General features: G+C 34.5%; 1 protein-coding gene across 4 annotated transcripts in view; it reads left to right on the top strand.

Moving 5' to 3' along the window:
• Window positions 1-17,883, top strand: part of CSNK1A1 (casein kinase 1 alpha 1) — a 63,298-nt gene that overhangs the window by 22,544 nt on the left and 22,871 nt on the right. For 3 of the 4 annotated variants that reach the window (XM_043983364.1, XM_043983362.1, XM_043983363.1), the window contains exons 3-7: window positions 2,363-2,489; window positions 4,885-4,983; window positions 7,370-7,453; window positions 12,965-13,104; window positions 17,113-17,191. In XM_043983364.1, coding sequence (XP_043839299.1) covers window positions 2,363-2,489; window positions 4,885-4,983; window positions 7,370-7,453; window positions 12,965-13,104; window positions 17,113-17,191 — 529 coding nt within the window. The remainder of the gene's footprint in view (window positions 1-2,362; window positions 2,490-4,884; window positions 4,984-7,369; window positions 7,454-12,964; window positions 13,105-17,112; window positions 17,192-17,883) is intronic. The other variant, XM_043983365.1, reaches the window with a different exon arrangement.

The raw sequence follows: 17,883 nt of genomic DNA, 5'->3' as shown, positions 1-17,883 counted from the left end.
ACTAAGCAAAATCGACAGAAAGATCATACCTAACATTGTCTAGAAAATTAAACTGAGAGAAATGTGTTTGATCAAGTTCTTCATGACTAAGATGTGGCATTGCAATCTGAATGTTGCTGCTGTTAACATTTTCATTTGTTCTAATCATTGTGTACACAATCTCTTGTTTTCTGATTATTTTACTGTATATCAATTTATACAAGTCATTCTGATGAATCTTCCTTGGATCTTTATTGGATGATAGATTTAGAGCTGGCAAGGTCATCTAGTCAAACTTAGGGCATGTTGTGATTTGTCCAAGCTTATGGGTAAAAAAAGTGACTTTGAACCCATTTACTCCAAATCTAGCCCTTTTTGGTATTCCATCATATTCATTCATCACAGTTCTGCCATTTCAATGTCAGTAAACACACTATTATTATTATTATTATTATTATTATTATTATTATTATTATTATTATTATTATTATTTTGGCCTTTACCAAAAGTGCTGCTGTGGTTATTTTGTTGCATACCTTATTGGACCTTTCTGCCTTCATGAGATTGTATGCTTATAATAATGCTGAGTCAAAGAATAAGTAATATAGTCTTTATTTCATTTTTCTTTGTGTCTATTCATCACACAGTAAATGCTTCATGTTACATAGACAGTGAGCCTGCAGAGCTTCTTACGGTTGCCTTGACTAGTTATTTTCAAATGTTGAGGATTAAAATAACCCCTAGATGATTCTGTGGTATGAGACTAAAACTGGGGTGCTCTTACATTCTTTATCCCTGGGATCAACCTGTATCTTGAGTCCACTTGATTAAGAAACTCAAGAGTCACCAGTGTTGGGGATACTGCTTACCATGTATGGTTCTAAGTGGTGTGGGGAAGTATAGGAAATTGGCTTTGATTCCATGGCACTTAATGTTCTAGTCTAGGAGGGCATGAGATTATGAAAATCTCTAAATAGATTGTACACTAAAATTATAGTCAGTAAGCGCTTATTTAGTGCCTACTATGTGCCAGGAACTGTGCTAAGCACTGAGGATTACAAAGAAAAGCAGAAACCAAGCCCCCCTTCCTTTCAAGGAAATAACTCACAACCAAATGGGGTAGTACAACTATGTACAAATAAGTTATATGTAGAACACATTGGAGATAATCTCAGAGGAAAGGCATTAAGGAAGATCTGGAAAATCTTTTATCAGGAACTTTTAACAGAAATTACTTTTAAAAGGCTATCGCACAGAAACTTAATTGAAATTCTGTACTTTTGAAGCAAAAAAGGGCAGGATGACTATAAATACTTAACCACAACTTAAAATCAAGGAAGTTAAAATACTGTGGAATAAAAGTGGTTGCAGAGTCATGTGATTTAGAAAAGGATGAGGATATAATGAGACTTTGAAGATTTTGAAGGATACTTTTGAAGAATTTCAGTAAATCCCTTTGCTTAGCAATATTCAACAATTGAAAAGTACCTACTTCCAACTACAAGAATTGTTACTATAAGTAAGACATCTTTTTTGATAGGTTATATCTCTGGGTTAGTACACCAAACATTTATTGAGCAACTATTTTGTGCTTGGCACAAACTGATCTTAATGTATAAAATTAACATCAATTTGAAAGTATAAAATTGACAAGCTAAAAAGCGGGTATAGGAATTTCATTAAAAGACTTTAGAAATGTCATTTTTTGCAGGAGAATGTCTTAAGCACATTTCATCCATCTTCTTGGCAATGTATTTGTTTGATCTTGCATGAACTTTGATGCCTGTTTAGAATAATTTATCTAACTTAATATATACAAGTTCTTAATATAGTATTGCCATCATATCAGAATTACTATTATATTATAAGCAATAATTTTCAAATAATTTTTATGGCATTTTGTTTTAAGAAATACTAATTGAACAAAGATACTAATTATGAACTAAAAACTGGATTTAGTTTCAAGCAAATATAACAGTAGCTTAAGATTTGTTAGTACTTGCCTGAGTATTTTTCGTTTTATAAGTAATACTGGAAGAAAAATGCTTTACTTGAAATCAGACGACTGGGGTTCAAATCCTACCTCAGACACTTAATTGCTAATGAGACTGGGCAAATAATCAGTTTGCTTCCCTTGTGTAAGTGGGGATAATGATACTTCCTTGCTTTTTTTTTTCTTTTGGCCTCACATAGTGATTGTGAGGAAAGTGCTTTGCAAACACTATCATGCTATAAAAATGTGAGTAGTCGGTGGAAGAGAAGCCCAGGGACATTTTTCAAATAAAAGATGATTTTATTCCTCAGATTATATAAATTAGCTTTCATCTCTACAATTAGTTAATGGATAATTTTTCATAGACTTTTTTATAACTTTATTTTGCAGGTGGTATGGTCAAGAAAAAGACTATAATGTTCTAGTCATGGATCTTCTTGGACCGAGTCTTGAAGACCTCTTCAATTTCTGTTCCCGCAGGTTCACTATGAAAACAGTACTTATGTTAGCTGACCAGGTATGTGAAATTTAAAGAAAAGCTATAAGTAAAATTAATAAAATAGAACTGCATTTAGCATAATTCTGAGATGTCAGTAATTTGTAATATGATCTTGTTTGACCATGTAGAAAACAGAGTCTAGGAATTATGTAGGATGTCCTAGAAGTCTCATCCAGTCAAGTCATCTATAAACAAGGAGTTTGGACTAGATGTAAGATTTCTTCTGTCTTTTAACATTATATAATTCTGTGAGACAGATCTTTACTTGAACTTCTTTCTTGATAATTGTTATCATGAGGTCTTAAACTAGGGTGTCTCTAAGAATATTGGTCCAAGAGTGGCTCTTCCTTCTTACATCTGAAACCAGAGCTTAGAGGAATTATGGGTATTATGTGCAGATTAAGACAATTCTTCATATTTAGAATGGGGAGTGCACAAAATTTAGACAACTTTTTGTCAGGCTTCTCAAACATTTTTTTCAGATTCAGAGATAGGTATACTACATTCGAGAAGTAAAGAATAGGAAAAAGGAAAATAATGGTTAACAGAATTAGAAGAGGTATAAGAGGGAAGGGAAAGTGCCTTAGAAAAAATCAGTTGGACATTAGTGGCAAATTATAGATAGATATTAGAGATAAAATTGGCACCTGAGTATAAAGTCAAAGACAGGGAAATCTATTAAATATTCAGGGAGAGCTTGGTGTGTTTGGGGAAATATAGTGGGTAAGAAGATGTGTTTTGATTGTCAGTGAGATGGCCTAAAGTAAAATGAGAGGATAATAAAAACTTTTGGTAGAACTTTGAAAAGGCTTATGTAAGGGGGAAGGAAACAGACTTACTTAAGTCAATAATTACTTGTCTCTAATTTTTTTAATCTTAAAAGCTAGTTTGTTTTACAGATTAAAATTTAATATTAGTGTTTTTTAAGATTAAACCTGTGGAAATTTAGTGATAACTTACATTTACAAAAACTTTTTATATCCATTATTCTCATTTGATCTTCACAACAGTACTGTGTGAATGCTATAAAAACTGCAGGTTCATGAGTGTAAAATTAAAAGTAGACTTGAAAAACAATCTAGAAATTCGTGGCATCACCATTTTACAGATGAAGAAATGGAAGTTCAAGAGAGTTTGAAACTTACTCACAAAGCTAGTAAAAAGAAGGGAAAAGAACAAGCATTTATTAAATTCCTACTATGCAGCTTACAACTTACCTCATTTGATCAAAACTAATATGTGGCAAAAGACTGATAGCAAATGAAGTGCCTTTTCTATTAAGCCAGTTACTTTTCAGAGCTCTTATTAGGAAGCTCTTAGAAGATCAAAAGTATTTTTACGTTCAACCATCAAACCTTTTGGAAAAAGTCGGGAGTTTTATTTGTATTTTAGAGACAGTCTTAAGTAAAATCAATATAATTATTGATACTCCCTCATTGAAGATAAAAGCCATCATTTCAGCTTAAAGGTAAATTATCTCTAATTATAATTTGTCTACCAGTTGACTAATATGCTGAAGATTGGAGTTTTTGTGAACTGAATGTTATAGCATTTTTCCTCTGAAAAGGAAAAGCCAGAACAAAAGAATATTACTCACATGCAATATATATAATGCCTAGCTTATTGTACTCATTAAAGAGTTTCCCTCATTTTTGTAGTTTGAGAGGATATCTGTGTTAAGATTTAGGGGTAAGATTATGAGAGAGATATACCTATAATTGTTTCTATTTTTTATTTTTATTTTATTTTTTTGTGTGGGGCAATGAGGGTTAAGTGCCTGTCAAGTGCCTGAGTTCAGATTTGAACTCAGAATAGAACAAAGAATATGCAAAGGAATTTCAAGATGGAGCGAGCATACATATATAATATACATATGCATAGGGAATAGCTAGCATGATATTTGACTGGTTTAAGAGAGTATAAATGGAAGTAATATGAAATAAGAGGCAAAAAAATACCATATATTCCTGTGTATCACCAACTATTTTTTTCTCTAAGTATTTTCTCTTCCTCCCTCCTAACTTTCCACATTAAAAAAAAAAATCTCCTGAGAGTTAAAGAATTAAATTTTATTTTTATGATGCAATAGTTGTGGTTTTGTGTGTATGTTCATTATATCACAAAGAAAAATCCTTTTGATGTTTTTAGGAACCTTTAATAGTAAGAGACTAGCCATTGGATCTATTGGCATTCGATATACCATACTTTTAAGAACTCTTGGACCAAAATCAAATGGTGACTTTTTTCAAGAATGTGTTTGGTCCCTTTGTATAATTTTGTAAAATGCTGCTCTTATGACCTAAAAGGTGTTATTGAAGGGGTGGGGGAATATCTTAGGAACTTTTTGGTCAAATGAACTTGTTTATAACTAACATGTCCTTTTTATTTTAACCCTGTTCTTTTTTTTTTCCAGATGATCAGTAGAATTGAATTTGTGCATACAAAGAATTTTATACACAGAGACATTAAACCAGATAATTTCCTAATGGGTATTGGGCGTCACTGTAATAAGGTTAGTCCAGTGTTCTTTGCATGAAGAACAAAGTGTAACTCCCTAATCTCTGATAAAATTTCAACTTAAAAAAATTCTTAGTACTTAAATTAGCTGTTTGTAATTGCTTATGAAGATTGTGCCACAAAGACCAAATCACCTAATTCCTAACTTGCTAAATTTTGGTTGCTTTCCAACTCCTTCAGCCAAGAAGGTTAGTTAGATTTCCACATTGTAAGTGTTTAAGCTAAAAGTCCAAATGCTCTATAAAGAAACCATATTGCCTATGTTGTTTCACTTTTGAACTGCTGTGTCCACCATTCATGTATTATAATAGTGGAAGTCCCCATATATTTTTGTAAATATTAAAATTTGATATTAACCTTTTGGCTCTGAGTTTTGGATTACCTGATATGTGTTTGTGCCAGCATTGGAGCTACTGACCCATCTGTCACCAAGTCATTAACATTTGCTGACTGAGTATGGTTGGTAGTGAGAAATCTTTAGCCCCTGAATCTGTGGCTATGAGAGTGCCACCTATGAGCCTGTTTCAGAAGTAATTGACAATTTTATGTATATGTTACACCTGCCCAGATGTAAGTTGGAAGGGCTTTTTTTTTTTAAAGAAACAATTTAGAAAAGTGAAATTATTATAAAACTACTTTTTATACTTTGGGGATTTCTGAGAGCTGTTGAATTTATGTGGTGAGTGGGTATTAGTTAGTGATGCATGATTGCAGTCAAAAACCGTATAATCGTATAGAAATTTTCTCTTCAATGATTAGTTTTGTTGAGTGAATTGCTTAATTTACCGATTCAATGTTCAGCTCGGGCAGACAGGCAGCATTGGCAATGCACTAAGCATGCTGTATTCTGATAGAAATTCTCAACTGCAGGACAACTGTACATTTTTTTTTAATTGGAAGCAAGATTCCCATTGTTTTGTTAAGCCATCACGATGTTTGATATTTTTAAGCTCTAGCTGCAAATGTTTACCTTTGTTTGCCTGTATGAATGCCAACTTGGAGCATTAGATATGGAATTGGTTGCTAATGTGTGAGATGTTAGTGTTGGTCTGACTTAGTTTTATAGAATTAAATTTTTGGTTGAGAAATTGAGCTTTTTAACAGTATTCAGTCTATGTGTAACTTGTTAAATTTTGCCCATTCCCAAGTTACATATTTTTTGACTTGTTATTTCTTTACTACAAATTAGTCAGGGTCTTAAATGTCCCAGGAAAAAATCTGATAGTAATTCCATTGGAGGAAAAACAAAACTTTTACTTTTTTGGCAATTTTGTCGATTTCTCAATCTTTCCCCTTATTTGGCCATTTCCCATCCCCCTTCCCTTCATTTCCCTATCTCCATTAACTTGGCTTCTACCCTTCTTAATACCCACTGTCTGCACAGTCTTGCTGGGTTGATAACACAATACCTTGCTTTTACTTTAAATTGGAATAATGGCCCAGAAAATGTTGCTTTGCGTTTTAAGAAATAGTTTATTAGTCACATAGATGTAATAGGAAGCCCAAATTAGTCCCATGATGCTTTAAAAGTCCTGTGTCCTCCCAGTTTGGAGTGACAGTCATAAAAATGACAAGGATTTGCCTTATACAATTTAGAGAGTCTTGCATAGATCTGCAATATTTCACTTAATTAGGAATCAAGCAACAGATATTTCTGTTAAATCTTAGATTAAGAATTGATTTTAATAGCTTCCAAATGTAAAGTAGTATTTTGTCTGTAGGTGACTTTTAGTGTTTTCTATACCATTTAGTTAGTAATACCAGCTGAATAAAGACTGGATTCTGTGGTAATCTTGTTCCAGGAGCTTTTTATTAATAGAAAAATTTGTTTTTTTTTTAAAAGTAAATGATTTTTAACCAAATTTATTATTTGGAAAATTGCTTTGAATGGATATTAAGGAGTAACTGCTCCTATTTTCAAAAGGTGAATTTGTTCACCTCTGCCAATAATCAGCCCTGCATGCTTATGAAAATAAACTTTAAGGTGACTAAATGCCTTCTACCTCTTCCTTACTGTAGATTTTTTCCCCTATATACTTTTTTTGGGGGGGAAGGGCAGTTTGTGGTACAAAAGATTGCAAAGATTAAATTCCTTTTAAAAAATAGAGCCAAATGTCACCATTGCTATCCCTGTTTACAGCAGTGGCACTATATACAGTGATACTTAAAATTAAGTTTTTTTCTAGGATTCAAATTTTCTTGAGCATGTGATTCTTCTCAATATTTGAAAAACTGAGAAGCTCCAGTGCTTGGTGGAAGAAGGATGGCATTTGGCTACCCTTTTCTTTCTCTGATGCCTCGGTGTTGCCTGTCTGCGCCGGCCATTGTTGCAATGTAAGCAATCCTGTTTGATGCACTGCCACCCTCTATTGTCTGTTTAGTGTTTAGAATCTCCAGTGGGGAAGAGGAAAAGAAGCATGACTGTTAGTACTTCTCAGGACCCATCTTTCTCAGGATTAAACCAGGTCTGAAACTGTCTCCTATTCCAACCTCAACCCCAAATTCATGTGCTTTTTTTGGTTTTATTTTTTGTTTTGTTTGATTTCTGGAGAATGTAGACCTTGCTCAAGCACCTCTTACGTTGGCATTATTCAGACATACTTGGCAAACATGTAACGTTACTAAGATGTTTCCTTGTGGCTGTTGCTTAAACTATAAAGTTTAGAGAAAAGTATGTGTAAATAGGATTAATTTTAGATATCTAACATCTATCTGTGAGAAAATGCTGTGTAGTTCTGGTATAAAATTATTTAGAGTATTACTTGGGTTAAACCTAAGGGAATAGCCTTGTCGTTTATTTTATTAAAATGGAACTTGGAATAGTAGATCTTAATGCATGGGGGAACATTAGCTAGCCTTAGCTGCATCTGAATACTCTGTATCTGAAATTACTTCTGGAAACCTCCTTGTGTCCCTTTTTTTCTGACCTTAATGAATTTCAGGTAAGTAAATTTAAGTTTCAGATCTTGGGCATTTGGTAAAACTATTGATCCTAGTTCTATATTCCTTTCTTTCTACTTAGGAACTAAATGGCTGTTCAGTACACTAAATGTTTTGGAACCAGAAATCTTGGTAAAAAGTCATACTACATTAGTATCTCAGTGATAGTAGTAATTTAACTTTATATAATATTTAATAGCTATAAAATGTTTCATACCTTTAATTTGCTCCTTACAACAGCCTCTTTGTGGTACATTATTACCCATATTTTATAGGTGAGGAGCTGAGATTCAAAGAAGTGAAGATGATTTGGTTGAGGAGGGTCAGACAGCTACTAAAATAAACAGGGTTTTTTGATTCTGAGTCCAATGCTCTTTCTATATTGTCTTGCATCTCAGTAATATATTTAGAATGCTCATAATCCTGTTAATGATCAGATTTAGCATATTATATTCAAGACAAATCAAAAGTTGGATAACTGCATAACTGATAGAATACTAGAAATAAGCCCCATAGTTGTTATTGCATGTGCTACAAAATCTTTTCATTGTTCATTGAAATAGTGAAAATTAGGTGCCTCCTTCACTAGGTTCTCCCTCCCCCCCAATAAAGAACAAACCAAGTAACTAAAGGTTGAATGGCTTTCATGTCATATGATTATGCATGTTCTTTTTAAAGGCTGCTTGAGTCTAAATACAGTCAACTCTAGCTGCACTGATGAAGGAGAACACTGGCTAAAATATGTTTCTCTTTTTTCCTCTCCCCTTCCAAATTCATCCAGCCTTAAGAGTGCATATTAGTAAGTTTTCAATTAAGATTTCACTGTATATTACACAATCTAAATTCTTAATCCCAATCTGAGCTTTTTATGTTGCCCCAAAATACTTTGGGGCCAGCCTTTCCTTTGTATTACTCTGTCGCTAAATCTCAGGAAATAAAAACAATTAATATTAATTATAACAAAGCAAAATCATAAGAAAAGTACATTTACTTGGAGAAAAACCATAAAGTAGCTTATGAGATATTACATTTTTCCAAATATTTGTTGGTTGTTTTTTTTTAAGTGAGGCAATTGGGGTTAAGTGACTTGCCCAGGGTCACACAGCTAGTAAGTGTTAAGTGTCTGAGGCCAGATTTGAACTCAGTTACTCCTGAATCCAGGGCCGGTGCTCTATCCACTGCGCCACCTAGCTGCCCCCTTTCCAAATATTTGTTACACAAATGTTCCCTCGTTCATGAGCATTGATAATTATGAGTTGTCTTAAAATGTACAGATTTTGCAGCATTTTTGCTTTTTAGTTAAGTTGAAAATGTGCTTATATTTTCAACTGGATGGGCAAGAGGGATGCAATTTAGGAGTAGTGGAAGATGAGATAGTTTAACCACAGATGAAAAAAAATGGCTACAGATAATTGAGTTGACCATGTTATTTTTCTTCTGTTGAACAAGATCTTGAAGAGAATAGTGCCTTTATTGAATGGAAAGTTCATGTCAATGAATATTTTCATCTCTTTACCTTTTCTATCAGGGACAGCTTTTTGGAATAGCAATAGTTTTCAAAGCATATGTACATTTCCCCTCTGAATAGGCAGTTAGTATAAACCTCTGGGCAGCTTTCATTACCAAATAATGTAATTTTGCATATGTGGCTTTATCAAAAGGCATCCTTTTAAGACCTACCTTTGGTGACCTGATTTACCTTGTAATGTCTTTATTTTATTGACTCAAGACTCTAGGGCCTGCCAAATTATTTACTATTTTTAAACAATGTAAAGTTCTTGCACAATTGGTAATTTGGGAACATTTTCTTAGGTGAGATAGTATTCATAGGAATTATGTTTCTGGGTGAAGGAAGGCTGTGTTTGAGGTGAGAAGGATTGGATAACTAGTCTGCTGTCTAGTAGATAGATTGGAGAACTAGATAGTGATTAGATTATCTGAGGCAGTGGGTTTAAGGCATGGATTAGTTAGAGTGGTCTTTTGTGATTGTATGGATGTCAGTTGAATTGGGGTTTTATGACCTTAAGGTGGGGTTTGTTATTATATTGAATATACTATTTCTAAGTAGCTAATACTACTTGGATTAGTAATTGTATGTATCGTATGTCTACATGCAGTTGTTTTGAAGCATTAGATTTTATTGACACAATATGTGGTATCCTTGGTTTCACTTTCTAAAAAACATATTGCATATAATCTCTTTAGAATACTATTTACAAATAACCCCCCTTTTTTTTTTTAAGTGAGGCAATTGGGGTTAAGTGATTTGCCCAGGGTCACACAGCTAGTAAGTGTTAAGTGTCTGAGGCCGGATTTGAACTCAGGTACTCCTGACTCCAAGGCTGGTGCTCTATCCACTGCACCACCTAGCTGCCCCTATATATTTACATAAGTATTCAGTTTATTGCCACTAATGAGGGAGAGTATGAACTTGGCTCTCAAAGATAAGTTTAGAGACTTATCATAATTTACATTTTCGTCCCTTTTCCCAGTTTAACCTTTTCTTTGCTTAAGATAATTTCTCTTATTCTTTCTAGTTGTTTTCCTGGCACATACAGGAGGGTTTAAATTTTTCTTTATTTTTTGCTAGTGAAGTTGGAGTTGTTACCTTAACCTGACAGTGGGGCTAGAATAACCTATTTAAGATGTTTAGGAAGACAGTTTTATTTCATTGGGAATGTACTCAAAACAAGTAGTTTTCCATTAAACCTAAGAAAGGATGGCCAGTACTGGTTTTTAATAAAACGGTTAGTCTGAAAGTATCTTTGTAATTTGTTACTTGATATTTTTTACACATATACATATATTTTAACTCTTTAGACTTGTTTTACTTAAGTTTCCTCATTCCTGATAAGTTTCTCAATATTGCTCTTGTGTATGCTGGGGGGGATTTAAATTTTAATGACTAGATTATGCATATATCTATCTAGAGAGAGACTTGTAGTGAAGACTTAAAAAATAATAAAAATTAGTCACTTCATTTTGTAAATAGAAGTCCAAAGGGAGAGAATGATGGTTCTTGATTTTTTTTTCCACATTGACCTTTATTTTGCCAACAAATTTAGAGATTATAGCTATTATTTTTACTTAGGAATTCATTTAAACTTGTTTAAATATTTGAGTCTTTTGCCAGTTTTCTTATAAAGAAAAATCTTTACAGTGGTATCAACCCTATTTCTTAATATTTAATGCATTTATGATCCCTCACAGTAAAGAAAGGATAAAAAGTTTTTATCTTATTTGGAAAGCTTTGAATACTCAATTATATCATAAGAAGAATGTCAGTTGGTTCATTTATAGTAAAACAAAGGAAACATGTTAAGTCCGTTTACTAGGAGTCAGACTTTTGCCACCCTCAGCAGTTCAGAACATGGCCACATAGAGATGTCTCTTAGTGGCCAAAATAGCTGCCTAACCAATCTCATATTCTTTATGCCATAGGAGAGAGCTCACTAAGAACATCCTGACTTCCTAGTTTCATAGAATTGTAACTGCTGACTTTATTTTGTATTGTGTAATTTAAGATTCTAAATGTGGATTCTAATCTGTTCCCTCAGTTTTTGGGGAAACTGACTAAAATCACTGATAAAACAAGTTTAGGTTTTTAAGGGTTTATTGAAAAATAGAAAGAAAAAGATTGAGAACAGAATTCCAACAGCCTGGCATTCCTATCTTTCCTCAAATTTCCTGTGAAGTCCTCTGCCGCCACCACCATCAAGTCAGGAACCCAAAAAGCGCGAGAGCTCTCCGCGCAGGCTCCCTTTCCTCCTTCCTGTCTCCTCCCAGAAAATAGGAGGCTCCTCAAGTTGATTGGCTGGTAGCCTTGATAGACAGCACCCACGAGTAAACGTCATTTCCTGACGCCAAGGAAAAGCCACAATTCCTCTGAGGCATTTTCCTCATGGCGGAGCTTTCCCACAGCAAGTCTCCAGTAGGTGGCATCATTCCAATCATTACAGTATACTCCTTATAAGTTTGATAAACTACTTTTCAAGCCAACTGAAGATTAGAAAAAGGGAGAAAGTATAGCAAAAAGGCGGACAGGATAAAGTCATAACTAAAAAGCTGATAACAAGAACTTTTTCTATAAAGGCAGTACCCCTATTTATTCCACTTGACCCTAAAGATATTATTTTATTGCAAGACCATAAAAGTTTCTCATGATCCTAAATAATCAGGAAAAGCCTAAATTATATTCAGAACAGATTTCCATTCCAAAATAGCTTAAGGTTTTAAGAATACTCCATCCTTCTAGATAGTGAGGCAGCACAGTCTACCTGTGGTTCTATAACACCAATTAATGAGTTTTACTCCTCAGTTAGTTAAATACCAAAAAAAATTTTCAGTATATAAACCTTTTAGTTCCCTTAGTCTCTTGGTTAATTTTAACTTATTTCATTTTCAGTGCTTAACTAAATCCTTGTTCGAAATTAAGCCAATTTGATATATAGGCATTTAGCTTTCTAATTAAATGCACATTGTCACCTTGAATTAGTGTGATGCATGATTCTGTAGAAGTGATATAAATTTGTTTTGCAACTATGTGTTTCATTTATGTAAAACTTTTACATATATAGTTTGAGGTGATCAGATTTTTGGCATGTTGAGCAGCATATATGGCCTTCGTAGATGAAATGGGACTTTGTTGATATCTTAAATAATATTTTAGTTATGGTTTCACATCATTATGGAAAATTAGCACATGTGTGGTATATACATTTTTATTTATAAAGAAGAGACTACATGCCTATTTAGCAAAGCAACTAAATACAATTAAGGGTGAATGAACTTAGGCATGCCGAATAGTGCAAATGACAAAATGCTTGAGCTAGTTGTGTTTTTATCTTTTGGTTTTGGTGAAGGCTAGTAAAACTTACTGTAATAAGTCTCTTTTTAAAAAATAAGTTTCTTTAACTATCCTTCAAATACTTTATTTTGAAATGTTTTCATCAAAATAAGAGTAACCATTTGATGAATGAGAAGTATTTGAAGTAAAGTGTTTGTAAACCTAACCTGTCTTCATTTCTTTTTTAAAGTTATTCCTTATTGACTTTGGTTTGGCCAAAAAGTACAGAGACAACAGAACAAGACAACATATACCATACAGAGAAGATAAAAATCTCACTGGCACTGCCCGGTATGCCAGCATCAATGCACACCTTGGCATCGAGCAGAGGTAACTTTTAAAATTGACTATTTCCCAGAGGCTGTGCATTCCTGAAGTTTTGAGGAATTTAATTACTCTTGTCATGTGAGGGTATTTATCCCTTGGCAGAGTATTTGAAGGATGCTTATGAATCTTGTGCTTACTGTCTTACACAGATCAGGAAAGCTAATTAAATGAAGGGTATTTTTTTGTTATTGTCATCGTTGTTGTCACCATCATCATTGTTCCTGTACCACCACCACCACCACCCCCCTCCCCCAATGTCTTGGCAGGATTATATGACAGAAAATCTATCTGGGGACTAATATTTTCATAAATTTAAAAAATGTTTCCTATTTTTAGTAATTGAGATATCATGTGTCAATGCAAAGGATGCTGAATTTAGTCTTGAAGACTTGGGTTTAAAACTTGTCCTCATTACTTTATTATTTGACTTTTGAAGTCCCATCCAGGTTTTTTTGGGGTTTTTTTGGTGGGGCAATGGGGGTTAAGTGACTTGCCCAGGGTCTCACAGCTATTAAGTGTCAAGTGTCTGAGGCCAGATTTAAACTCAGGTCCTCCCTGAATCCAGGGACGGCGCTTTATCCACTGCGCCACCTAGGGCCGCCCGCCCCCCCCATCCAGTTCTAAATCTGTGATAACTGTAAACTCTTAAAACATTTTTTTTCTGGTGTTCTACTGGCATTTGTCTTAATATATGATTTTATACATCTTACAATTTGAAAGGAAGTATCTTCCCCATTATTTTAATGAGAAAAATGTAATGCCAGCCAAAGTAGGTGTTTAGGGAGTAGTGGGAGGAACTGTACAAACAACACTTTGGGTATTTGACAGTGGACTCTGAGTAGAGGCAGTGTTTATAGAGCGGAATTGACATTTGAGATATTTACAGTTGTAGGTTTATAACACCTTTATTTGTATAATCCTTCACAGTTTTTACATGTTGTTATTAGATGTTCACAACCTCCTATCCCGACTAACTTTCCCACAGTTATCTCATATGTGAAATTTCTGCTACATTTAATATGAAATAAAATGTTATACCATTTATTTCTTATCTGATGAGTAGCCCTTTTTCTATAATTCTATTTAATTTCTATAATTCTCTACTGAGATGTTATTTAGAGATACTGATATGATTGAAAATATTTAGTTAAGCATGGTGTAGTAGATTAAGCACTAGTATTAGAGTTTTGAACACCTGAAGTTAAAATTACATCTCAAATCTCTATGAACCTAGAGAAGTCACTTAACCGCTCTTTGCCTCAGTTTCCTCATCTGTAAATGATTCTTTACAGCTGAACTCTGATCATTCTGTGATATGAAGTAATTTATTAAAAAATTCAAAGATTAAGCCATTCAGTAGTCTAGTCTTAGTATTATAATTTGGGGTATGATAGAATCTCATTTGTCAAGGACTATAGAGACTATCCTGATTCATACCTGAACAAGAATCCTTTCTACAATATACCTGAGAACTCAGGTGAGAGTTTAATACCTCCTAAGGCAGCTTATTCTACTTTTAGATGGCTTTAATTATAAGCATGTTCTGCTTTAGACTAAATATGCCTCTTTCTCTAGGGGCCAAGCAGAATAAAATTCTGTTTCCTTTGCCATATGATAGACCTTCAAATACTTGAAGATAGCACTCATGTACTCTTGAGGTTTTCTCTTTTCTGAACTGAACATCTCCAGACCCTTTTAACTCTTCCTCTTCCTCATGTGACTTAATTTCTTTTTTTTTTTTTTTTAGTGAGGTAATTGGGGTTAAGTGACTTGCCTAGAGTCACACAGGTAGTTAAGTGTTAAGTGTCTGAGGCCAGATTTGAACTCAGGTACTCCTGACTCCAGGGCCAGTGCTCTATCCACTGCGCCACCTAGCTGCCCCATGTGACTTAATTTCAAGACCCTTTATTGCCAGTTTTTCTGTGGATATTCACCAACTTGTCAGCATTCTTTCCTAAAATAGAACTAAACATAATACTTCTATTATGGTCTGAACAGGACAGGGTAAGAATAGGATTATCATTCCTCTAGTTCTGGACGTTATTCCTCTTATTGTGACCCTGTAGATTTCATTAATTTAGCTACCCATCATTGTTGATCATTGAGTTTTATCATCCATCAAAATCCCATAGATTTTCCCACATAAACTATATTCTAGCCACAATTCCTTTATGTGGTACTTGTGAAGTAGTGGGTTGTTTGTTTGTTTTTGTGAACCAAGTGCAAGATTTTATATATGCCTTTTAAAATGGATCTTAATAAATTCTGCCCAGTGTTTTATCTAGCTGGTTATCTTTTTAGATGCTGACTCTTTTATTTGCTGTGCTAGCTATTCTTTCCTCCTTTTTCTTCAATTTAAAAACATTTTTATTTATTTAATTTTTTGAGGGGGCGGGGCAGTGAGGGTTAAGTGACTTGCCCAGGTTCACACGGCTAGTAAGTGTCAAATGGCCGAGGCTGGATTTGAACTCAGGTCATTCTGAATCCAGGGCCGGTGCTTTATCCACTGCTTTATCTACAAATTTAATAATTATGTTGTCTGTGCCTTTATTGGTAATTACCATTTTTCGGGCTAGACCAGTGACTTCTGTAGATAAAGGGGACTTTGATGAGGAAACTGCAGTTCAGATCTTGTTCTGCGATTTATGGAGAGCTACTGGGGCATTGAAAGAAAAGTGCTTGTCCAATGAGTGGTACACTTTTAATTTCTCAGAAGCTAGACTTGATTCTGGATTATTCTGGGTCTTCCTGACTCCAAAATAGATTATTATCTACTTCTCCTTGGGTCTTTGGCACTCCCCAACCATCAGTAAAAATGTTAAGTTAGCACAAGGTCAAATGCATATCACTTGGCCATGAAACTTTTGAGATTGACTTCCAAATTGACATTGAACCATTAGTAACCATTAACCATTAATAATGATTTTAAAAATCTGGCCATTCAACTAATTCCAGTCCACTGAATTGTACTGTTATTTAGACTACAACTCAGTGTTTTCCCACACAACAGAATTAGAAATTTTGTCAAATGTTTTGTTAATCTACTATGTTATGCAATAATATTTTTGTCTGTTAGTCATTTTTAAAATAGTGGCACTTTATGTCCTCTAGTTGTATATATAAAGGTGTTAATTAAACATTTTTATTTTTTTATCTATATGGGTGAACTTGAAGCACATTTGAGGATTTTTTTCGCTTGTAATGAGGTAGTTTTCAGTTGTTGAGGATCATACTTAAATCTAAATGCTGTGAAGGTAAATTTTCTTAGATTGTGATTACTTAGGAAAGTTTTAGAAGCATTCTCACTTGTATTCTAGGTCCTAGCTTCTTAAAATGTGAGGGTTATGAAAAATTTGGCAATAGTAAATGGTTATGGGGCAGCTAGGTGGCACAGTGGATAGAGCACTGGCCCTGGATTCAGGAGGACCTGAGTTCAAATCCAGCCTCAGACACTTAACACTTACTAGCTGTGTGACCCTGGGCAAGTCACTTAACTCCAATTGCCTCACTAACACCCCCCCCACCCCCAAATAGTAAATGGTTATGTATACCTGTTATATATTTTATTTACTTCAGGTTATGTAAAAATTTCTCAGGTGGAAAGGGGTCGCAAGTGGGAAAAGGATAAGAAGTCCTGCTGTAGATACTATTATCTTTAAAAACAATTCACATTTTTTATCATGCTGTGCTGCCGAGCATAGCATGTGTTCCTGCAAAGCTTTCAGAATTGCTCTGGTACTTGGTGCTTCAGCTTCCAATGTAGTTGCTTGTTTAAATTGTTTTGTTCTTCATAACGTCAAGTTGTTAAGCATTGTGAAACTTTGTTGGTTCATTGACCAATAATTCTTAGCATTTCTTCCATTTATAATCTAATCATTTGTTTAAAAAACAACCTGGCATGAACTTTGTTCATATTTTTGAATGTCTTAGCCAATTCACAAAGGTATTTTTAAAATAGCGTGTGTGTATACACACACACTATTCCTAAAATTCTTTTCCCTTCTTTTTTAGTCGTCGTGATGATATGGAGTCTCTAGGATATGTGTTGATGTATTTTAATAGGACCAGCCTGCCCTGGCAAGGATTAAAGGTAGGTTATACTCCTGCTAGGCAGGGACTCTGAACCTGAGGTCTGTGAACTTATTTTTTAAATACTGATCATCATAACAACTACATTTTAATATAATTTACTTCCTTTGCAATATTATGTATTTTATTTCCTGCATTTTAAAATATTTTGATGAGTCCATAGGTTTCACCACACTGCCAGTAGTGGGGTGTCTGACACAAAAAAGGTTAAAAACTCCTGTAGTATAAGGACTTTTTTATAGCATAATAACATACATGTATATGAATTAATTGACTCTTGAGGGGGAAGATAAAGAATTCAGGAAGATTGGGGAGGTGGGTGGGTCCTAGGAATTTGGAACTTACTTGTCCTTCAGTGGCATTTGCTGTTGGTGGTATCAAGAACCATGGGGGGCTCAGACTCATTGTCCTGGGCTCTTTCCACTATCATCTGAAGGGATATAGTGGCAGGGATTACCATGTCGCCTGGTATGCTGTGCCTTGCCACCTCAGTAGGCTGGCTCACCTGCTCTGGTGGTGCTCTCACCAGCTGGAGATTGCTCCACACACTTTCCCTAGGTTGTTCCCTTGAACTTTGAGTGAGTGGGGCTGGGCTGGAAGTGGAGCTTGTGGTCTGAAAGGGGTTGCTATTTTCAGGGATGTTGGACTCTTTCTCCACTAATGGGGCTCTCCCAACACCTCCCTTCTCGCTCC

The sequence above is a fragment of the Dromiciops gliroides genome, chromosome 2 (genome assembly GCF_019393635.1).
Source record: "Dromiciops gliroides isolate mDroGli1 chromosome 2, mDroGli1.pri, whole genome shotgun sequence".
In the NCBI taxonomy this organism is placed as follows: Eukaryota; Metazoa; Chordata; class Mammalia; order Microbiotheria; family Microbiotheriidae; genus Dromiciops; species Dromiciops gliroides.
Note: the sequence above shows the minus strand (reverse complement) of the source record. Positions and strands in the feature narration are given on the sequence as shown.